Raw genomic sequence first — 23,928 nt, 5'->3', positions numbered from 1 at the left:
CTCCCAACTTCACGTCACAATGGGGCAAAAGTCCAGATACGGAACCCGCGGAGTTATTCCGCCAAAGGGAGCCAACTAAACAGCAGGAAGCAGAGTGAATGACTGCACACATCCCCTTAGACCAGCCAGGTCTGGTCTGATACAGTTCATATTTTTGCCCCTATTCGGACAGTGATGAAACTCTGCAGGTGGGAGAGAATTCTTGCAGAAACAAAGCTCTGTGCCTGTGAAAGTGACAGTTGTCCAGGCCCTAAGCCCATCAACCATTACAGTTTATTAGCACCAACATAATGTCAGGAAACATGCCTCCTTTGTTGCCCGGAAGGAAGGAAGGAAACCAAGCATGAGGGAAACAGAACTCTCTCCGAAGTTCCAGGCTACAGAGCCTTTCACCAGCTCCCAGAAAATGGTCCACAGCCAAGGAGACCTATTTGTGCTCAAGCAGCATGTGGCCCTGGCTCCTTCTGATCAGTAACACTAAGCTTTTAGGGGGACCAAAACATACAAACAGGTCTTAATGGGTTAGAAAAGTCACCGGGAGTGAGAAATCCTGGGTTCTATGCTTGGCCCAGCATCTTATCTGTACTAACTGGGAGCAGGCATTTAACCTCTTTGTTCCCTGGCTTCTCCTTCTGTACCAGTGGAATAATACCCACTTCCTTCACAGGAACAAGGGAAGGATTAATGAGATAATGTTTGTAAAGTGCTCTCAGCTGCTAGGATGAAAGGAGCCACTGAAGTACAAAGCAGAGGTACCATTTCCTCCAAATAAAAAAGCAAAGCACGGCCATTTTTTTCTGGGCTGCACAGTAGGAATGGTGAGAGGAGGGGTGGGGGTAGGGGGAGTTGGGGACGGGGGAACGGGGGATTGGAGGGAATGTGTTTCGCTGTTCATTTACTGCCAACTTAGGTGGCATCTTCCAAGGCATCGAGCAGAAGCCACAAGCTGGTTGGGCACCGCATCAAAAATTCGAACAAAAGCAGAGGGGAAGTTGCAAAATGGTTTCTGTGAGTACTTCAAGCAGAAGAAACTGAGAAACAAAAGTATCATTCAACTAAGGAGGTGTTCTGTATTCTTGACTTAAGTAGAAATCAAAGGAGGCAGGGAGGTCTTCAAAGGAAGGAATGCAAAGCTCCAGAAAAGAAAGAAAAAGAGCTCAGGAGGTTTCCTGTTGCCTCTTTTTTAGGTAAAAGCCAACGATTCCCTGACACTACTCTGGTGCAGCAAACTTTTGTAATGAAATGCTTAGCCTTGGCAAGGTTCACCAACTCTGCCATAAAAAATGGGAACAAAATTAAGCTTACGGGAAACAAATCTAATCAAAGCTCGAACAGTAACAAAGGGCAACAGAAACATTTTTACTGTATCACATCCTACACTCTGGCCAAGAGCCCAGAATTTTCATTACAACTTAAGAAAAAGAAAAGAAGAGGGATTTCACAATAGTATTATCAAGGCCCCAACCCAGGATGCCTTGCTGTACAAACTGAAATTTGTGGGAGGTCAGCCTTTCAGGAGGTCAAAAGCCCAGCATGTGGAAAGCGTTAGGACTTTTATGTAGTAGGGGTGGTTCTAAAAACGACTACTGTTCTGCTCTGAAGTCTCAGAGCTTCACAGATCATTAAAGGTTTCTGAACCACAGAGAGAGAAGAGCAGAGTTAGGAAAATAAATCAAAAGTTCCTCTGGGATGCTCACATGCTTACTTGGAACAGGCTTTAGGCACAAATATCCTTAGTATTAAACAATAGGGAGGACTTCTCCAAAAAACAAGAGGGAAAGAACTCCATTTTATTGGGAGGCATGAGCGTTCTTTTGGGTTTAAAGGTTACTTAGATGTGCTGTAGAAAATGATTCAGCTCCTGTCATGAGGGCTGGAAAAAAAGGAAGAGCAACTGTGAGTGGGCACAAAATCCAACAAAGAAATGCTCTGTCTAGGGAAAAACCAAGTTAATGGGGTCTGCAATGTTTAGGGGGCACTGCCAGCAACTCCTTGTCTTCATCTGTTGTTTTCCACTGCTCATCACGTCCTCTCACAGGATTTGAAAATCACTGGTGTGTTTGTGACGGGGTGGGGGGGAGGGGCATGGGGAGGGACAAGGGGAGGTGAAGTGGGGGGAGGGGGGTGTGGAAAGATGGGGGAAAGGGATTTTTTGGGACCCAAGGCCACTGTGAATGCTGAGAGGTCCAAATGTCTGGGCAGAGCATGAGCTGTTCCAGAGCCAGCAGAGGGAGTCTTGGTTTTAGAGACGGGCAAATGGAAAAATAGTGGTCAACTCGGTTTCTGTGCTTTTAAGGTTTTCTCCCTTGCTAATGAGATAGAAGCAGATAGTGATAAAAGCAGACATTTGACACTAAATGAGCATTCTCAACAAGACTTCAGCAACTTTGGGGTAGGCTCTACTTCAAATCCTGCAGAACACATCTTTTAATAGGTTGATAAATGGACAAAGCTACTTCCTTAAAAACACACATAGTGACTTCAAACAATAAAGAGCCAACAACTGGCTAACTTTAAATCAAATCTTTTAACTTTTTTTTTTGAGGGGGTGTGGGGAGAAGAAGATCAAACGCTCGTTAATAAAGATATTGGGTTATGACCCTAGTATGTGTTACATTATTCAGCTTTTCAGTAATACAATTCTGAGACCATTTTCCAACTAAGCAACTAGTTAAGACTACTGGTTTGGGCCAAAGAAACAGAAGGATTTGAAGAGGAAAGGGGATTTAGGGGGAAAGATGGATTCACTCATACTTTATGAATGAGTTTTACAATTTTATTTGAGAGAAGTGGAGGTTTAGAGGGGAAAATACTGTTTCAACACAGACTACCTGACCTTGTCTCCAGAGACTTAAGACAAATAACAGAGCAATTATCTTCTCACCTTGAAATTCAGCTTGCTATTTATTCTATGAACTACATAGTTTCAGAGAGTTTTTATTTGCTAAGGAAAGAAACCCTGTCAATCAAGCTATGCCCTAAACAGCTGGTTTGAAACTAAAGCCCCAAACACAAACGAAGGCATCTGTTCGCTAAATTATGACCATCTCAATCTCCAACCATAGTTATGACAACATATTATAGCAATGCTGAGGGGTGGATAATGGATTGGGGTGGTGGGTTGGTTTGGTGCCAAAGTGGGAGAGTGGATATAGTTCTTATGGTTAATCTGGGAGAGCAGGGAATAATCACTCAAGCCAATGTTCTGTTACACTGCAAAAGAGGGCTTCATTTCAGCACCTTTCTGTGTTTGAAGTGAGAAGTATAAAAGGATGGCTTACTCACAGCCTCTAGGCCTTGGAAGAGTCTGAGAGCAAGTGTCTTCTGTTTCATCCATATCAATTCCTAAATTTTTGTGAATGAAGGGTGGAGGCAAAATGACCATTCTTGACCTTCCTGGCTAAACAAAACCTAAAAAATCCCATACAGTCTCACAGAGAAAGTGCAAAAACTCAAATCCAAGGCCTCAAAAGAACAAGTAGGGTTTTTTTCTACTTCTCTTTAGAATTACTTACAATCCCCCCCCCCCCCGGAAAAGTTAAGGTGTTAATAAGCTAACTGACTGGGCCTTTGATATCAGGCAGCAAACTAAATCACCTCCCATGACCACAATGAACTACCTGCAAAAGATGGGTTGAGAGACTGGTCTCCCAAAACAATAGTTCATATATATATATATATAACAGAAAAAACAAAACTCATACAAAAAAAGTGCTTTATCAAGACTGCTAGTATTTTAATTCCTGAAAAATTATAGGCCTGAAGGTATTGGAAATGAAATATAGTCAATAAAAGAAAAGTTTAATAAGCTGATATGCCTACTTGAAAAAATCCTATTCTTCTCTTGAAAAAAATGGTAAAAGCTGAGTTCACCTTCCATCCATAAGCTTCAAAATAGTTTATCATCATCCAAGAAAAAATGGTTTTCTACTGGAATGGGCTAGGGTCAAAGCACTACCTAGATTTATGGATTTTCCTGCGAAATGGTGATCCAGAAAGTAGTTGGTCCCTGGTCCTTACTCCTTACCTAAACGGGTAAATTAAGCATAAGCAGTAAATGAAGCCTTAAAAAACATATCTGAGAGGGTGCCCTCAGTGGGTCACAGGCTCTTCCTACTCCTGCACCCAGGCTGAAAGAGAGGGAAAATGGTGGGATTGGAGAAAGGAGATTTCTCTATTCTGGAATTCCTATAAGACTGTCCCAGTGTTGCCCATCACCTCGTTTCCCAGGGGAACAAGTATGCTTCAGAAAAGATGGTTTCTCTTTTCAGTCAGTGCGCAGTTTTTGTGGGGGTTTTTAAATGGTATTTGTTAAGTGATTACTATGTTCCAGGCACAGTTCTAAGTAGTGGCATAGCTATGAGTTAATCAAGTTGGACACAGTCCATGTCCCACATGGGGCTCATACTCTTAATCCCCATTTTACAGATGAGTTAAAAGGCACAGAGAAGTTAACTGATTTGCTCAAGGTCACACAGCCGACAGGTGGTGGAGCCAGGATCAGAATCCAGATCCTTTTTCTTTTTTTAATGGTATTTGTATACGACTTATTATGTGCCAGGCACTGTAAGTTTGTCTTGAAGACTGTACACTCATTGTGAGCAGGGAATGTGATGGCTTATTGTTGTAATGTACTCTTCCAAACATTTAATACAGTGATCTGCACAGACTAAGTGCTCAGTAAACACAACTGAATGGAAATACATAAGCACTAGAAGAGGTAAATGAAGTACAGAGAAGTTAAGTGACTTGCCCAAGGTCACAGATGACACTAGTGGGGGATCACCCCAGACCTGTGCTCAATCCACTAGGTTACGATGCTTCTCATATCCCAGATGACAGCTGCACAGTTAGTTCTCTAGTGAATAGGGATGGTCTGAATAGCCAATCTGAAAAAATCAGGCAAAATAAAGTTTTATATGGTCCAAATTCTCTAGATTCACTGGCCTGTCTCAAATTTGGCAGATAACTCACCACTCCCCAAGCTGTTCTTTGACTTAGTAGCAATGAAGAAAAGGTCCCCTGGGAAGCAGCGTGGCCTAGTGGAAAGAGCAGGGGTTGTGAACTGGAGGACCTGGATTCTAATCCCAGCTCTGCCAATTGCTTGCTGTGTGACCTTGGGCAAATCACCTAACTTCTCTGCACCTCAGGTTTCCTCAACTGCAAAATGTGAGTTAAATACCTATTTTCCTTCCTAATTAAACTGTGAGCCCTATGAGGGACACAGTCCTCACACACGGCACAGCACTAAGAACAGTGTTTGGCACATTGTAAGCACTTAAATACCATAAAAGAAAAGAAAAGAATGCTACCTTTGGCCCTTTCCAATGAACCTTGTTACCTTCTCTTTTGCCAAACACCTGAAGTTAAAAACTCTTCTTTTTAACAAGCATCTCCTTAGCAAAATCATGAAAATATGTTTTCTAAACACTGAGATAGCCTTAAAAATACACTTCCCCATTGATGAACTGAAAAGCAAATCTTTCTGGACAGGGGATTTCAGGCAGGCACAAAGGCATATGCACAGGGGCCACTTAAGAGAGGTCTTGGCTTCCACCAATGGAAGAAAGTACCTAAAACAATAGGCCTGTTACTATTTCTCCACTCCTTCAAAACAAAAAGGCCTTGTGTCAAGATAGGGGAAAAAAGCATAAAATAGGAGGTGGGAAGTGACAATACACAAAAAGGGCCAACTTTAAATATCCAATGGTTGCCTTTGGGGAGGAGACCAGGAAAAGTACTAGAAAGAAAAACTACCGCAGCACCTTTCCTTCCATGGAAAGAAGATGGGAGGGGAGAATGTGGGGAGAGAAGGAGGATGAAGAGGAAGGGAGGAAGGAAGAGAAAGACAGTTTGATGCAACAGAAAAATCAAAATCATTGGTATGTGTGTCTTCAATGGAATCTCTCTCCTCCACACCGATACAGGACAATTCCAGAAGATACAATACCTAGCTAATGAAATGGCACCCCAAGATGACTCACTGACAGTTACATAGACCTGAATGCTTTTCTACGAGTCTGCTGAGGAAAAAGAGAGCTGGTCATTCTGAATCCTTCCCCCAAAATCCCTTGGCTCCCATCTCCAGTAGGCATTTTCTTCACTAAAGATGTGTTTTACTGGTTCATTTTGAAGCCAAGTTGCAATTGGCTAATGGCTTGCTATGACTTACAACAATATTTTATTCTTGATTAGTGCACTAAACCTGCCGAGAAAAATAAACAATGGGTTTCAATCTTTTAAGTAACCTAGAAAAATAGAATTGCCGAGCAAATAGATTAAGTGATTTACTGTTCACGATAAACCGATCGGGAAAGTCCGATGTTGGCACACCGAACCCCCAGCTTCTCGTTTTACTGTCTTTGGACACAGCAGCTAACATGGTTTTTCCCCACATTACTCAAGCAAGCAGTCGATGCCCAAAGCTGTCAGTTTCAAATGCACTTAAAAACAACAACAGTCAAGCAGACCAAGTTTTCACAAAATTGAACCAACCAGTGGAAAACACTTAAAAATGGAACGTCATTTGCCTCTAAAGTTGTACAGTGCTCACATGGGCCTGCGAAAGCCGCTGATCTTAATTTTTTTTTTTAAAAGAATCACATGAGCTTGGAGGTTGGAACACGAGTGAGAGGGCAGGATTGTGGCTGAGGAATGTAAGGTTGAACCTTTTTCAGTGCAATTAATAGATGAAAATAATAAAGCTGGGATCACCAGAGTGATTATTAGCCAGGTGCCAGAAACCAAGATAGAGTCCTGAGACAAAAACTCCTTCAAGGAAGGAAAAAGGAAAAAAAAAAACCCAACAAGAACTTCCACAGGCACAGAATGGACAGGACCTTAGTAAGTTTAGATCTTGATGATAAAATCTAGACCCTCTTGGTAAACTGCCTGACGCTCAATTTTCTACCTCGGAAGACCCAGCCAGTATTGGAAGCTGTGGTTCTGTGCGGTCCAGCTCTTTCCGAGGAGACGGTCTGAGACCAAAATGGCCAAATCCTCGTCATTTATCACCATAAACTGGGCCACGTCCAAGAAGGTTCAGAGGAAACATTCAACAAGAAACTGATCTGGTCACTCCATTAGATGTATTGCCACAGCAAAGCCAGGACACTTCCCCCACTGCTGCCAGAAGCAGAGAGTTAAGAATGTGCCATACACTAAAAATTAGAACTGAACTGGCCTCAGTGCAGTTACTGACTCTCCCAAGGCCTACCCAACAATTCCCCCTCCCCTGTTACTCGTAGGGGGCTTTCTACCTTTGAATAATGGTACTTGTTAAGTCCTATGTGCCAAGCACTGTACTAAGTACTGGGGTATATACAAGATCATCAGGTTAGACCCAGTCCGTCTCACATGGGGGTCACAGTCTACCTGTACACAACAATCGATCGATGGCATTTATACTGCACGCTTACTGTGTGCACAGTACAGACATAAGTGCGCGGGAGAGTGCAATATAACAGAGTTGGTAGATACGGTCCCTGCCGACAAGGAGTTTACAATCTAGAAGGGGAAATGGACATTAAAGTACACTACTGATACTTAAATCCTGTGGTGCTGAGGATGGATGACTATCAAGTGCTTAAGGGGTACAGATCCAAATAAATAGGCCAATGCAGAAGGGAAAGGGAGTAGAGGGAATGAGGGCTTAGTCAGGGACTGTCTCTCGGAGATGTGATTTTAGTATGGCAGAATACCACAGAATCCTTTGTGAGCTGGGCAAGGGGAAAATGGGGATCTGTGAAAGAGAGTGGCCTGGGAGGCTGTGAATATTTTGCTTTTCAAGCCATTACCATATTTTAAAAAGCTGCTATTGCTTTTAAACAAAATGACTCAAAGAGATGATCTCAAAACAAGATTCGAAGTGCTTAGGTTTGCCCAAGTACAATCATCTCAGTCCTAGTTTATTATGAGAATGGTTATTCTTAAAATAAGCTCCAAACTATGGTAGTATTTTTAGATACCTCAATAAATTGGGGTCCAGAGTCAGAAGAAATTTTAAAAGCGTTCTCTAGGTTCAATTTATAAAGTCGAAAGACCCTTATCTACGGTGTAAAGTGGGGTCTGAGCAGAGTGGATAAACACAACTGAGCATACCAAAGGAAATCACAACTTGTAAGTCTTTTTAAAGACCATTTCAAACCTTCCATTTGTTTTACTAGCCTATAAAATTGCAGAGTCTGCATAGGCTTTACAATCATAAATGTCTCCATCTAAAAATCATCTGGGTAAACCACGATCCAGCCAAACCATTAGGAATTCAGGTCGTGAACAGCAATAGCAGATAAATATCTGGTCCTAGTAAACGGCTTTTTGCTTGTTGTCCTGCTCTTGGGTCTTGAGTGCTGCTTCTGGACGCTATGCATTTCCCAAGATGAAGGGTCTTGGTCAGGCCCATAACGCCTCATGCAAGAGATGCAATGATGCCCTAAAATGGCTCACCTTAAGGTTATCAGACCCAGGACTACACTCAAGGTTCTTTTCTAGGCCAGCTACTCTAGACATTTGTTGGTTTTAAATAAAATTATGTGGGCTCCTTCTTCCCTCACCCCCTCCATCCCCTATTTGTTATGCAAATGACTTAACTGCTTCACTTTCACAAGGAAAACAGTCAACCAGTTCCCCTGGGCCCCTGGTTCAAGCCAAACTACAACCCAGTGGAACATCAACACGGATTAAAGGAAACTGAAGAGTTTTTAGTTCATCCCACTAATACCTTCGTGGCCCCTCCCTACTTTAACTGGAACACTCTTCTACCTTCCCCCAATGAAATAACTACAAGTGGCAGAAGTCCTTGTGACTGAGAAACAAGACCTGTTTACACTGGCAATCATTTTTGCCGCGGGTGGAAAATTTCAGCTCTGTCTGCACCAATTCTTGGACAGGTTATTAAGGAAAAAGTTATGGCTTTTAAATGTTTTTCCCATCTTGCCAACTCCCCCCAAAAGAGCTAACAGAACTTCTCCATATGTAAATGAAGCCTGTGAAAGCAAATCCCCAAAAACTCTGTGCCAGCACAAAACCGCGGGTTAATATCACATCAACAGGGGAAGACGATATCTAAAACAAAACGTTTTCCATTAAAGGCAGGACAGTGTCTAATCTTGCCTGGGTTGCGTACAGTGATTTGATGATTTGAAGTTCCCAAAGGTAAAAAGCAAAACAGAGACAATGGGTACTTAGTAACATTAAATGTCTGGAGAGAATAGGGTAGAGGAGTCTTTTGCTAAAAACCTAAACTTCCTATTTCTTCCATTTTAAAGTATTATTCTTGTTAAAGAAAAAAGAAGAAGAAGATGGTTACCGTCTGTGACATGAACCGGAAAAAAAAACCACCAAAGAAAAATTCACTTTATGCTTCCTGGCGAATGGGTTATGCTACTTAAGTTTACATCATTATCTACACAGCTAGGCATTAGAGGAGAACCTTGCTCTAAACCCAGTGACCTTCTCAACTACCATTACAATGCTGCAATACATTAGCCCTTAATAATACAGAGCTGTTCAGGAAGTCCATTCTGTAGATTATGTAACACTAGATTAAACAGTAATGAGGCTAGAATAAGATTGTTTATTTAATGCCACAATCTGAAATTAAATAAAACTTCATACTAAAAGCACAGAGGGAAGTCATTTTTGCCTCCCGATTTGTACAGAAGCTGGCTTATCCCGTGTTGGAGCTCGTTTCCAACACTATCCACTCCTGGCTGGAGAAACTTGCCTGAAAAAATTGTTTTGGGTCGGAGAAAAGAACAGTGAGTATTCAGGTTTGATATAAATATATACATATATATATATATATATATCCAAATATTATTCAGACACTAAAGGTGGTGGGTGATTTTCATGCTGTTTCCTAAATTTAAAATTTTAACTTTTGTTTCACTAAGTAGCAGTCCCTTTCACTTCTGCTAAAACCATTAAAACCAAGTGCCATATCGCCCAGTCTTGGTAACATTTGTTCAGTGACCAAATATTAAAGGAATAATTCAATATTCAGCATCAAAATGAGAGTTACCCTGGGATCACCCTCTCATAATTTTCATTTCCTTCTGGGCAGTTTCCCTGAAGGAACAACCGTCAAGGATTCACTGACCCTGGAGAAGAATTGGACATGGTCACTATTAGGACACCAGAAACCTTAAGCATGTGCTTAACATGCTCAGAGACTGGTGTGGCAGATGCCATAGAAATTAGAAAGACAAGTGTGCAAAGATGTACCCCTTTACTCCTTTCATTTCCTATCTCCAGAGATTAAGAGTATCATATCTGTGACATTCTTTGTTATGAAGCCAAAAGGCTTCCATATCCTGCCCAACTCCTAAACCAGGACTGCTTCTAAGAGAGAGATTAGGATGCCAGAATTCTGAAGAATAGGTCTCACTCTCTACATTTAACAATAATAATAATAGCCATAATAGTGGTATTTCTTCATTCATTTATTCGTTCAATCATATTTGAGCACTTATTGTGGGCAGAACACTGTAGTAAGCACTTGGGAGAGTACAATACCACAATAAACAGACACAGTCCCTGCCCACAATGAGCTATGTGCCAAGGACTTCACTAAGCACAGGGGCTGATAGACGATAATTGAGTTGGACCCAATCCTGGGCACAGTCTATGCAGGAGGGAGAAGAGATATTGAATCCCCTTTACAGAGATGAGGAAACTGTGGCCCATAAAAGTTAAGTGACTTGTCCAGGGTCACACAAAAGGCAGATGGCAGAGAAGGAATTAGAATCCAAGTCCTTTGACTTTCAGGTCCATGATTTTTCCAGGCTGCTTGTGTTAATTACTGAACGTAACAGACACAGTTTCATTAACTGACTGAAATCATCTGGTCAATATGACATATTAACCAGGAGTTAAAGAAAATGTTTAAAAAACCAAACAAAAACAAGGTGTCAAGATGCAGAAATGCCCCCCCCCCCCAAAACAAACAAACAACTTCCAGTTCAGCTTCCTAAGAAACTTTCTAATCTGGAAATACAACAATACAATTCTACTTCACATTCATGTCTGGATTTCCAAATGCTTACAAAGAAAAAAAAAAATCTATCCTCATCCTGTGACCAAGGTAATATTGCTCCTGTTTGGAACATGAGTTAACTAAGCATCAGGGATTGTGTGATTCATCTGAAGCTCTAGTGTGAGTCAGTGACAGAGCTCAAAATAGAACCTGAGGCCTGGTTCTTCAGCCCATGCTCTGAGGCTCAGACCGAGCAACACTTACTTTGATTTGTATAAAATAAGGACCTCCGATGTGGTAAGGGCTGAAAATCAACTGGTGGGAGGAGAGGAAGCAGCACAGTAAGACCAGGATACTTGGGCAAAAATGGCCACCATGTTTGAAAGCTCCCAAATTCCAAAGAAACGTTCAGGACATGTCACCCCTCTCCTCAAAAATCTCCAGTGGTTGCCTATCCACCTCCGTATCAAACAAAAACTTCTCACCACTGGCTTTAAAGCACTCCATCAACTCACCCCTCCTACCTCACCTCATTTCTCTCCTTCTACAACCCAGCCTGCACACTTCAGCCCTCTGATGCTAACCTTCTCACTGTGCCTCGATCTCACCTGTCTCGCCGCCAACCATGTCCCTCCTCTGGCCTGGAACGCCCTCCCTCCTCAAATCCTCCAGACAATTACTCTCCCCCGACCCCTCCAAAGCCTTAAATGAACCCACATCTCTCCCAAGAAGCCTTCCCAGCCTAAACCTCACTTTTCCTCATCTCCCACTCCCTTCCGAGTCACCCTGCCTTGCTCCCTTTGCTCTTCTCCCTTCTCCCCACAGCACTTATGTATATATCAGTAATTTTATTTATTTATATTGATGTTTGCTTATTTGTATTGTCTGTCTCCCCCTTTCTAGACTGTGAGTTTGTGGTGGGCAGGAACTATCACACTTAATTGCTGTATTGTACTTTCCCACAGTAAGTGCTTAAGAAATATGACTGAATGAAAGAAGAGGCATGGAATAATGAGCAAAGGAAGACTGGGAGGGAGTGTGCTGCTAATAAGGGGAAGAGAGAAAGAAAAACCAAATCATTCCAATATTTTTTGAGGTTTTACTTGCTGCTATTCTCTTGGGTAGTCTATGGTTAACACATACCACCAATCCAACTAAACCCCTATAAACATATTGGTTTTCCTTAATTAACGGCCTCGTTCCCATTTCAGCAGGGGAGTATGGTTACAGAAGAGCCAGATTTTTTTAGTTCCAGTGCAATATACACATAAAGAATGTGAAAGCTGTTTATGCACATGTGCACCAGGAATCTCTCAGACATAATTGCATTGAAATAAACTGGTGCACGGGTGCTCTCCTCTACCAGCCTCCTGATGCAGGGAATAAATTATTTTAAATACGTTTTCCTTCCTCTCACCCCCTCCACCTGTTTAAAAAAGAAGCACAGCAACAAAAACATTGGACTCCTTTCTCTATAAAGGTTCAGGGAATTTGTACGGCACCAAGGAAAGAAGAGAAGAGGAGGAGGGAATGAATTGAGTCTTCCCTGGTTCTTGGAGCATAAGACATGATAATAATAGGCAGGAGGAGCCATCCCTGGCCACAAATGCACTGGCACCTTGGAACTCTAAGCCCTTTATAAATGCTGCTTCTCTAAATGAGTCGTCTGAAACAGAGAAGTCAGGTGACTTGTATCTGATCGCAAAGCAGTTAGTCCTGGAACCAAGAATAGACTGCAGGTGTCCTGTTCTCAATCTTTTGCTTGGCCAATCTGGCTCATGAATAGACGTCTACCTCCCTCCTGACATTACAAGGGATTTAAAGAATTACCAAAGTCATTTAGTGGGAAGGTGATATTAAAAGCAGCCTAGCCTGGAAGTTTTATGTGAAAAGAGGATGTGAGTGTAGAAAGGAGTGATCTAAGAGAGGCTCCACCTTACACACAGCTTCTTGGTTAAAGCAGTAAAGAGAGGTGACCTTTGTCCCCAACATGAGCGGTGAATGATTAGCTAGGCAGGGTTGTTAGATCAGGACAATGCAAGATGAGGTAGCCAAACTGTGTTACTGCTCCCAGAGTCCTTGTCAAATAAAAGCAAGGCCTGGGCCTAAACCTCGTGACATGCGGCAGCTGGCAAAATGTGGGCACCTAAATGTGGAAAATGGGAGGCTCAAAGAAGGGGGAGGTGGGAAGTTTGACTTCATTGCTCTGCTGTGCACTCCTCCAAGAGATGAAGAGAAAGCTGTTGAGTCAGACATCAATAAGGAAAAGAAGGGAGAGCTGCTAGGAAGGAGAGAAAACAATCTATTCTAGGACAAAGGTCATCTGTAGATAAATGACCACAAAGAGGTGTAAAACCAGCTATAATTTGGAGGCCCAATGCTTACTCTTGGCACCCACTTCTTAATGGGGCTGAAAAACAATAAAAACTGCCAATGCTTGAAAGCAACTACCTGTATCACATTTCCTTGGCACTCCACCCCCAAGAAGGCACAAGGAGGTGTAAACCTCCTGCTGAACCCTTCAAGAACTTGATACGCACCCCACAACACTTAGGTAGCTGGCCAAAATTTATTTTGATGTCCATCGCCCCCTCTAGACTGTAAGCCCCTTGTGGACAGGGCACGCCACCTCTGCCAACCCTGTTGTACTGTGCTTGCCCAAGTCCTCAGTATAGCGCTCTGTCCATAGTAAGTGCTCAATAAATACCTGACTGATTGACTCAAGAGGTAAAAGCAACTGAGACACTTTGACACATTAGAGGTCACACCTAATGGGTTCTAATCATTCTTAGTACCCTTAGAAAACAAATGGTATTTGGCTATTTGTTAAGCGCTTTCTATGTACAGGGCAGTGTACTAAGCCCTGGGGTAGGTACAAGATAATCAGGTTGGGCACAGCTCAAGTCCCACCTGGGGCATACAGTCTTAATCCCTGTTTTACAGATGAGAATTGAGGCACAGGGAAGTGAAAGGATTTGCCTGAGGTTACAGAGCAGACAAGTGGCGGAGCCAGCATTAGAATCCAGGTCCTCTGACTCCCAGGACTGTTGCTCTTTCCACTAATAATAATGTTGGTATTTGTTAAGCGCTTACTACGTGCCAAGCACCGTTCTAAGAGCTGGAGTAGATACAAGGTAATCAGGTGGTCCCACGTGGGGCTCACAGTCTTCATCCCCATTTTACAGATGAGGTAACTGAGGCACAGAGTAGTTAACTCATTTGCCCAAGTTCACACAGCTGACACGTGGCAGAGCTGGGATTAGAACCCACGACCTCTGACTCCCAAACCCATGCTCTTTGCACGAAGCCACGCTGCTGCTCAGCAGCTACTCCCTGAAGAAACACCAGCTCGGGGACAGGGGGGACAGGACTAAGCAAAGGCATTTTCAGTTTTAAAAGCACACTTCAAACTTTAGAGCAGAAGCATTCTCCCCTCAAAATATTAATGACAATAGTAATTACTGGTAGGGAGTGCTTTAGACAATAGCCATCTCTAACCCATACCAACTCCCTTTTCTGTCTTGGAGGAAATTAAGAAATACATCCCTGAAATGCTTAGGGCTGGCCCTCCTAACTTAGGCTTAAAAAAATAAATAAATAAAAATCCCCCAACACATCTGAAACGCTGTTTCTTTCCTCATTACTTTTTTAAAAGTACATTCAAAAACTAGGAGCTCGGAAAGGGGCCTATGGTTGATATCATTCCCTAGAGCAAGAAACCCAAAGCCTACTCCCCATTTTTTCCCCGATATGACAAATTGGAAAAAGCGACTATAACGTCGGATACCCACTTGATTTTGGGTAGCAGGAGGAAAGGGAAAAACCCACTGAAGTAAAAAACATCCTTAACAACTGAAAAGGCATTTGATGACAAATAGTCCTTTCGCTCTGTGAAAGTTTGTTCCAACTGTCCTCTTCAGCCTTACTGGTGTTACACGGTAAAATACACATCATGTAGCTCCAGCCACAGGACCTGTTTGCCTCCCCAATTTATGACACTTTATTGGGCGACATTCTAACCTCCCTCTCTGTCTTCACTAGGCTCCAAAGAAGCTCCAGAGACTCAGACTCCACCAGCAAGCAGAGGTCCTAGGGAGGGGGGCAATTAAATGTAAAGCAAGGCTGACTCCTCCCGGCACTTCCTTTATCTCTTTCACTTTGAAGTGAAACATTTTGGCTTTTATTCCCAACACTTCCTCCCACCTCAAATTGTTCAGGAATGTCAGATGCAAGACTCTCAGCTTTATCAAAGTCAAGGTAGTTAAATGAAAAAAACATACAAAAAAAAAACAAAAAACAAACCCATACGAAAAACAAAATCCACCCCCCAAATTTCCTCTCCACCACTTTTTCAAAGAGCCCAAGTTTGCCCACGGAACAAAAGCACATTTCAGAGGAGGAACTTGAAAGAGTTAAAACTTAACAACTCATCAGAATTGGGCAGTGTTAGATGGTGAAGGGGAAAACTCTCTGCAGAATCCAAAGTGCATTTGGCACAAGCTTCATCTTTTTAAATCAATTAAGCTTTGTTTTGTTTAAAGCTTTTTGTTAATCGCCCATCCTAAACCGGAGTTATAAACGAATTAACCTACTTCATCCTCAGAACTTAAAAATTAGATCTGAATTCCATTTCGGCTGCTTCTCCCCCACCCCCTAAACTCGGCCTGCCCCCCAAAAGCGATGCGATTCTTACAGAAACAATAGAACTTTACTGCCTTAGTAGTGATTACAACAGACTGTCTCCCCAAACTGCAGCCCTGATTTCTTTGATGCAATCGAAAAGCAGCAAAGAAAAAAAAAAAAAAAAAGAAAGAAAGAAAAACATTACAGGATAGAACTGGTTCACGGTGGTTCACTTCCCTGTAGCTAAACCCTGGAACCCAGCATGGGGTTAAAGGAAATAATTTCATAATAACAAGTGGCGAGAAGCAGCAAGAGTCAGAAGAAGAAAAAAAAAAACAAGTTATATAAAGTCCGGTTGCACTCACCGTCTCCTTGTTGGGCAGCAGCTCCTTTCTAATCCTGAAGAAGTTCTTGCCGTATTGCCTGAGCCCTTTAATGAAGCGTTTCTGCGTGAAAAGAGAAATACGACAAATGGGATGTGTAAAAAAAAAAAAAAAACACGAAAAAAAAAGTCACGATGTCAGCAAGAAAACAAAAGTCTCTTTAATCAGCACAACGGCCAAGAAAGTCTGAGCTGGGGATCGTTGATAATGGAAGCGAGGAAAAAGGCGCAACACCTAAGGCGAACCCAAAAAGGAAGGGCGCTCGGAGGGGCACCAACCTCGCCCACAGAGGATCTGGGACGGGCGGCTGAGGAGGACATAAAAATAAGTAAATAATAACGATCAAACTTCCAGCAGCCGAAGCTGCCTAAAAAAACCTGTCCCCTGGGCGCAGAGCCGGCCTCTGCCTTGGTCCAAGGGGTTTGGAGGGCGAAGCCGCGCTGCTTTCCCCCCCGACGGCAGCCCATCTGGCGGACAACTGAGAAGGGCCATCGGGTGGGTCGGAGGGTTTGGAGGGGGAAGGAGAGGGTCGGCGGCAAAGGAAGGACACCGAGGAAGGGTTCCAACCAGAAAGACACTCTGCAGAAATCGTCCCTTGAAGCCGGGAGGCCCGCCCGCCCTTCCACCGTAGTTGCAGGGGCTCCCAGCCCTCCGCCCGGCGGCTACTTTGCCGTTCCCGGCCGGCGGCGCTTTCACTTTGCCGCCGAGCGGAGCCGGGGCAGGACCGGCTCCCCTCCCGGAGACCCCCCCAACCCCCGAGGGCGGGCGACCGAGCACCTTCCCGAGGCCCCGCGTCTGCAGGAGGCAATGCCCCGGGGGAGCAGGAGGAAAAGCGGGGGTCGGAAAAGGGGAGCGAGACCTGGATCTCCGCGGCAGCAGCTACAGGTAAATCCCGTCAAGGTGCCATGCACCAAGTCCCCGGAGGAGCTGAGCTGCTGCTTGCTGCTGCTGCTTGCTGCAAACCGCTTGTCACTCTGGGGCTTTGACACTACAAAGGGGGAGGAGGAGGGGGAGGAGGAGGAAGGGGCGGAGGAGGAGGAGGAGGAGGAGGAGGAGGCGGCTGCTTAGCATGTGATCGCGGCCGGGCCGGGCTGGGCCTGGCCGGGCAGCTCGGGAGCTGTGACAGGCAGCGCCGCCCAGCCCGGCCCCGGCCCGGTCCCCGGCGCGCTGCAAAAAGCGGCCTGGATCCCCTCCGCCCCCCAACTGGGGACTAACAACAATAATGATAGGAATAATAATAATAACAGGAAGCAGCGTGGCTCAGTGGAAAGAGCCCGGGCTTGGGAGTCAGTCATGGGTTCGAATCCCGGCTCTGCCACTTGTCGGCTGTGTGACTGTGGGCAAGTCACGTCACTGCTCTGTGCCTCAGTTACCTCATCTGTAAAATGGGGATGAAGACTGTGAGCCCCACGTGGGACAACCTGATTCCCCTGTGTCTACCCCAACGCTTGGAACAGTGCTCTGCACGTAGTAAGCACTTAACAAATACCAACGTTACTATTAATGATGTTATTCCTTAAGCGCTTACTACGTGCCAAGCACTGTTCTAGGCGCTGGGGTCTGCACATAGAAAGCACTTAAATACCAACGTTACTATTAATGATGCTATTCCTTAAGCGCTTACTACGTGCCAAGCACTGTTCTAGGCGCTGGGGGAGGCACGTGAGGTTATCGGGCTGGACACCGTCCCTGTCCCACGTAGGGCCCACATTCTTAATCCCCATTTTACAGATGAGGTCACTGAGGCACAGAGAAGTTAAGTGACACGCTCCAAGTCACACAGCTGACGTGTATGAGAAGCAGTGTGGCTCGGTGGAAAGAGCCCGGGTTTAGGAGTCAGGGGCCATGGGTTCTAATCCCGCCTCCACCACCTGTCAGCTGTGACTGGGCAAGTCACTTAACTTCTCTGGGCCTGTTACCTCATCTGTAAAATGGGGATTGGGACCTAGAGCCTCACGTGGGACAACCTGATTACCCTGTATCTACCCCAGCGCTTAGAACAGTGCTCGGCACATGGTAAGTGTTTAACAAATACCAACATTATTATTAAGTGGCGGGGCCGGAATTAGAACCCACGACCTCAGACTCCCAAGTCTGGGCTCTTGCCACTAAGCCATGCTGTTTCTGACTTTTCTTCCTGATTTTACCACTCTCACGCCGTTCCCTCTCCAGGGGAAAAATCTGTTTTCTCACTTCGCTGGATCGAAACGGGCGGGGGGCAGTCCCTTCTCTGGGGCAGTATTGGCCTTACCCTTTCCCCTCCCCGCTACAGGCCATCCTCTGGGTGGACAACCCTCTTGCTTCCTTGTCCCTGGTTTTCGGATTACCGAACCTTGGAGGATGGGCCTGGCTTTCTCCAACCCCATCGCTGTGATCGCACAACACGGAAATCAAACTGAAACTGGAGAAAGATCTTCAAAAGTTCTCCCGGAAAGAGTTGATGCATTGGCATGCAGGATTCAAAACCTCAGCTGGTCGATCGCGTTTTCAAGCTCAGCAAGTAAAATGGACAAGGTCTGCGATAGCAGTAATGATGTACAACCCGCTGAATAATTATTGAAAGCCTTTGTATTTCCAGGTTATATCCCGCCTAAAATATGAATCAGACTCACTGACTATTTTCAACACCGCTCACGAAGAAATAAACAGAACACCCTCTGGCTGACTTTGGAGGCCAGAGGCCTCTGAGCAAATCTCTAGCATTTTAGAGGTCTGCTAAAATCGGTCCTGTAATTCAGTGCCGTTTCTTGGAAAGTTATCACCAGTGTCTGCCCCAGTGTTTAGCACATAATGCTTAATAAATATTATATTACTATTAATAACAATAATAATCAAGCAAGTTTAATCAATCAATAGTATTTTTCAGCTGAGCACTGTACTAAGCACTTGGGGAGAGTAAAATAGAGTTAACAGAAACATTCCCTGCCACAAAAGAGCTTTCAGTCTAGAAGGGAAGATGTGTATTAAAATCAATTGTAGATATAATAATAATAAAGTGATCAAAATAATAATAGTATTTGCTAAATGCTTACTAGGTGCCAAACACTATAAAAGATAATCAAGTCCCACATGGGATGCACAGTCTAAGTAGGAGGTAGAAGAGGTATTGAATGCCCATTTTGCAGACGTGAGAATTGAGGCACAGACGTTTTGGGTTTTTTAATGGTATTTGTTAAATGCTTACTATGTGACTTGCTCAAAGTCACACAGCACGTAAGTGGCAGAACCGGAATTAAGTGGCAGAGCCAGAATTAGAACCCAGGTTTTCTGACTCCCAAGTCCATTCTCTTTCCACTAGCTGTGGGAAAATGAACATAAGTGTTGTGAGGCTGAAGGTGGAGTGATTAGCAAGTGCACAAAGGGTACATATCCAAGTGCACAGGCGATGCAGAAGGGAGAGAGAGCAGCAGAAATGAGGGCTTGGCTTTATGGGCAGGGAATGTCTACCAACTCTGTTGTATAGTACTCTCCTAAGCACTTAGTACAGTGCTCTGCATGAAAAAAGTGCTCAATAAATGCCAGTGAATGAATAGTCAGAGAAAGTTGCTCAATAAATGCCAGTGATTAAATAGACAGAGACGGTCTCTTGGAGGAGATGTGACTTTAGCACGGCTCTGAAGGTATGAAGCAGCATGGCCTAGTGGAAACAGCAAGGGCCTGGGAGTGACAAGGTTGGTGACGAGATAGATGAGACTGAAGTACAGTGAACATGCTGGCATTAGAGGAGCAAAACGCGAGGGCTGGGCCGAAGTAGGAAATCAGTGAGGTAAGGTAGGAAGGGGAGAGCTGCTTGAGTGCTTTAAAGCCGACGGTAAGGAGTTTCTGTTTGATGCGGAGGTGGACGGGCAACCACCGGAGGTTCTTAAAGAGTGGAGAGATGTGGACTGACGGGTTTTAACACTCAAAAGGGCCAGGCAGCATGCAAAAGAAACAGATGATTAACAGCTACCCCTTCCGCCCACCAACACTGCTTTTTCCACCCACTAACAACTGCTTTTTTTAACGTTTATTCCGGAAGTTCTGCCATATATACCCTGTTGCCTTTTCTCTCTAGGTCTGTCATGTCCATTTTAGATTGCCAGCCCGTTAGTGACTCAAAATATGCTGATAAATTTCCATGTATTCACTGTAGATTGTAAGCACTTAATAAATGTTTACAGTGATGAGGAAGAAAGATCAGAATGACAAAAGCATGGAGAATAAATGCATGATCAGACTAGAACGGGGTAGGCAAAATCTGGCCCACCGAGTGAGGAGATGGCACTCTGGCCACAGTTGCTGGCAAAAGCGGCTGTACTTCCACCCCGATAGCTCCTTCTGTGTGAACCTGCTGATTCCTCAAACACTCTGTGATTCCCCCAGCATGCCACAGCCCCCAAAGGCTCCCCAAGGTACTTCTGTCCATGCACCTTCCTCCCTGACCCACTGCTTCTCACTTAGCCAGCCAGTAGGTTTGGAAAATTTGGCAAGAGGCCTGCCGGACTGAATGAATGCTCCCCTCTGAGGTTGAGTCTGGTACAGACCCAACCCCCGGACTTAGGATAAAAGGCTACGCAGTGGAAAAACGGACCGTGCTGCCTTGGCTCCCACACTAGATGGCTGGGGAGGGGAAATGAAAGTGAGAGGGTGGCCACTGGCAAGCAATGCAGCTGTGTCACCATCACAATCATATACAGGCTGAAGTTTGGGGTGTGTCTGCTGACATTACTGAGTAATGAAAGGAAAAACCTTGCATGAGTGACCATAGAGAAGCAGCGTGGCTCAGTGGAAAAAGCCTGGGCTTCGGAGTCAGAGGTCATGGGTTCGAATCCCGGCTCTGCCACTTGTCAGCTGTGTGACCGTGGGCAAGTCACTAACTTCTCTGTGACTCAGTTACCTCATCTGTAAAATGGGGATTAACTGTGAGCCTCACGTGGGACAACCTGACTACCCTGTATCTACCCCAGCGCTTAGAACAGTGCTCTGCACATAGTAAGTGCTTAACAAATACCAACATTATTATTTGTCCACAGATGAACCCAAACCAGAGGCAAATGTGAGCCCAGGACTGGGCCTGGCATATGATGGGCCTGGCCCAGGTTTAGATGGGGCCTCAGAATGGGGCCCCAGGCAGGACTCATGTCACATTAGCAGTAGACGGGAGAGAAATCTGCCTCTCCCACATAATGGTTACCAGCCCCTAAAATACAGTTTACCAGAATTATGGACTGATTTTTTTTTTTAATCTATTCTGATTGTAGTCTAAATGGAATGGATCCTTGTGTTAAAAGGATTTCAGTGACAGTGATATCTTTCCTCCCTCAACAAACTCATACTTTCACAATTAAACCCTTGAACTAATAAAAAAGTGGTCAACTTCTTCATAGTATCTTCATGAACACAGTCTTACTTCACAGTACTTTTATTATTCTGATGATATCCTGTATTTCCACTCTGAAATATAAGGTCTTAGTTCCTTCCCTATTTACTTTCCTTTCCCTGACTGTGAGATACAAAGCAAACACTAAGATGCCCCCTCTAGACTGTAAGCTTTTTATGGGCAGGAAATGTGTCTACTAATTCTGTTGTAATGTACTCTCCCAAGCGCTCATTACAGTGCTCTGCACATACTTAGCACCCAAGAAATACGATTGAATGATGGGCAAAGTTAAGGGAGAAACCATGCATACAGGAAGTTTCTCTGTACGAATACCTTGGTAGTCCCTCTGTTTTATAACTAGTTTCTGATCACTCTCTAAAACTTTCAGGGCAAGTTTTTGCAATTTTCCATCAGAGCAAGTGCCACCATTTTATATGAGCAAACTTTCAACCAAACACAAAAGCCCCTAAATTCATGTGAGAAAACAAAACAGCTACACTGCTCTGGCAGACTAGTGAGCAAGGAATATCTAATTTCCTTAGGACACTGTGTCCAATCAGATTGCCCTGAATCTCCCCCAGTGCTTAGCACAAAGTAAACACTTTATAAATGCCATTTTTATTACCTCAAAGCACTCTAACTTGAATCCTGAGGAGTCTGGCCATTCTTGATTTCATTGGACTTTTCCTAGTCTATATACATACCCCAATATGGCTTGTCATTTCATTACCCCAACCACTTAAGTGCTAAATGGAACCAAAACTGTCCCTGCAACACAGTAGCTCTTTCAAGTCCTTGGTGACCTTGTGGGAGTCACTTAACTTTTGTGCCTCAGTTTCTTCATCTGTAAAATGAGGATTCAATACCTGTTCTCCCTCTTACATAGACTGTGAGCCCCATCCGGGACAGGGACTATGTATAACCTATACATACATAGGCTTGGCAAATAATAAGTGTTTAACAAATACCACAGTTATTATTATTACATTAACCCCTTGCTCTGAAGTCTCAGAATTAACTCCCTCTAGTGCATTCCAGATAGGATTATAAGCTTTCTCTAAACTTACCACAGGCCTTGTGGTAAGTAATAAAGAGTTCCCACTGAATCCTGATCCTTTTCAAAACTTAGTGGTAATAATTTACTGGTTCTCAGAAGGCTAAAAAGAAAACAAATTCTTCAGGAAAGGTACTGGAGTAGAGGAAAGGCTGTGAGTTATGTCAAGCGTACCTCTCTTTTCCTAAGAAGGGAGCTGTGAGGAAAATCCAAGGAGTCTAAAACCGAATCTTCAGAGGGATGGCAATATGGTCAAATGCAAATGCTGCATTCCAAAAAAGTTGGACAGTGGGTATTATAGCAAGTGGTATGGGAAGAGCTATAAAAGTAACTTCCAAAAATTCGGAATTATTTATTCATTTTAACATCTGCCTCCCCCTTTAGACTGTAAATTTGTTATAGGCAGGGCAAGTGTCCGCTAGTTCTGCTGTACTGTACTCTCTCCCATGCGCTTGGTACAGTGCTCTGCACATAGTAGCTGCTCAATAAATACCCTTGATTGATTGACCAGCATTACCATTTATTTCTACTATTGCTACTACTTCCAGACTTCTTCCAAACGAACCTCATCCCAAAGACCCATTCTTAGTATTGCTTTGAAAAGTGAGGTTTGGGTTAAATATTTTATAAAATGAAGTGTGGAAAGGAGGGATTGGTCACTAGTTGTCTTAAATGAGTTGCGGTGGAGCCAAGGGCAACATGCCATCCATTGCTGGCACTGGCATGACGATCAACAGAAACCCATGGGCTTCTGACTCCAATAATTGTTGGTTCGATCGCTGAATAGGTTCCATAGTTTCCCACTGCATTCTGTAAACAAGGGGTCTGTTACCCAGAAGCCCCAGCCTCAGGCGTGTTACTGGGCCCGGTGTTCCTTGGAAGTCCCATATGTCATCCCAAGAAACAAATACTCTGACAGGGCAGGCGGAGCAGCGATGATCTCGGTAGCGAAGGGCAGACAGCATGCTTATCAATGTGAGATTACCATTATGAGGCTGGAGTTTAGGTCGGGTGCATTAGGGTTACTATTATTAGGCAATTATAGTGAGATTGTTAAATTGACTGCAAGATGAACCATGCCAGGTCCCCACTGATCCTTTGGGGAGGGAGTTGAGGTGGGGGTAGGAAAGGTGGGGACAGAAGGGTCAAAGGGGAGGGATTGCAGGAGCGGCAAAGACTGAATGACACTGAATGAGCCATCTGGTACCTTGGAGCAAAGACACTAGTTTGGAAGATGTCCCTTCCAATGTTTATCAAAAACCTGAAAATTTAACATTTTGGTATAAATTAAAGGCTCTAATCGCTATAAATCTTACAGCGTGGTCATCCAGGGGATCTTTGATTTTGCAGCTAGAATTCCTTTCCTTAAAGATGATGATGTATTGCGAAAGGCAATGGATTCTGAAGCTATTCCTGTATTTGGAGTTTACAGGGGCCAGCCGTGGACTACGTGTGGCTCACACGATGCCTTCCAGCTGCTTTCCAGGGGCCCACATACCCTGGCAGTTCCATTTCCCTTCCCCGTCTACAAGGG

At 44.1% G+C, this 23,928-nt stretch overlaps 1 protein-coding gene across 8 annotated transcripts in view; it reads right to left on the bottom strand.

Annotated features, from left to right (window-relative positions):
- Positions 1-23,928, bottom strand: part of RERE (arginine-glutamic acid dipeptide repeats) — a 517,539-nt gene that overhangs the window by 69,069 nt on the left and 424,542 nt on the right. For all 8 annotated transcript variants that reach the window (XM_029066878.1, XM_029066882.1, XM_029066881.1 and 5 more), the window contains one exon: positions 15,964-16,044. In XM_029066878.1, coding sequence (XP_028922711.1) covers positions 15,964-16,044 — 81 coding nt within the window. The remainder of the gene's footprint in view (positions 1-15,963; positions 16,045-23,928) is intronic.

The sequence above is a fragment of the Ornithorhynchus anatinus genome, chromosome 5 (genome assembly GCF_004115215.2).
Source record: "Ornithorhynchus anatinus isolate Pmale09 chromosome 5, mOrnAna1.pri.v4, whole genome shotgun sequence".
Lineage (NCBI taxonomy): Eukaryota > Metazoa > Chordata > Mammalia > Monotremata > Ornithorhynchidae > Ornithorhynchus > Ornithorhynchus anatinus.
The sequence above is the reverse complement of the archived record's forward strand: the minus strand, read 5'-3'. Positions and strand labels throughout refer to the sequence as shown.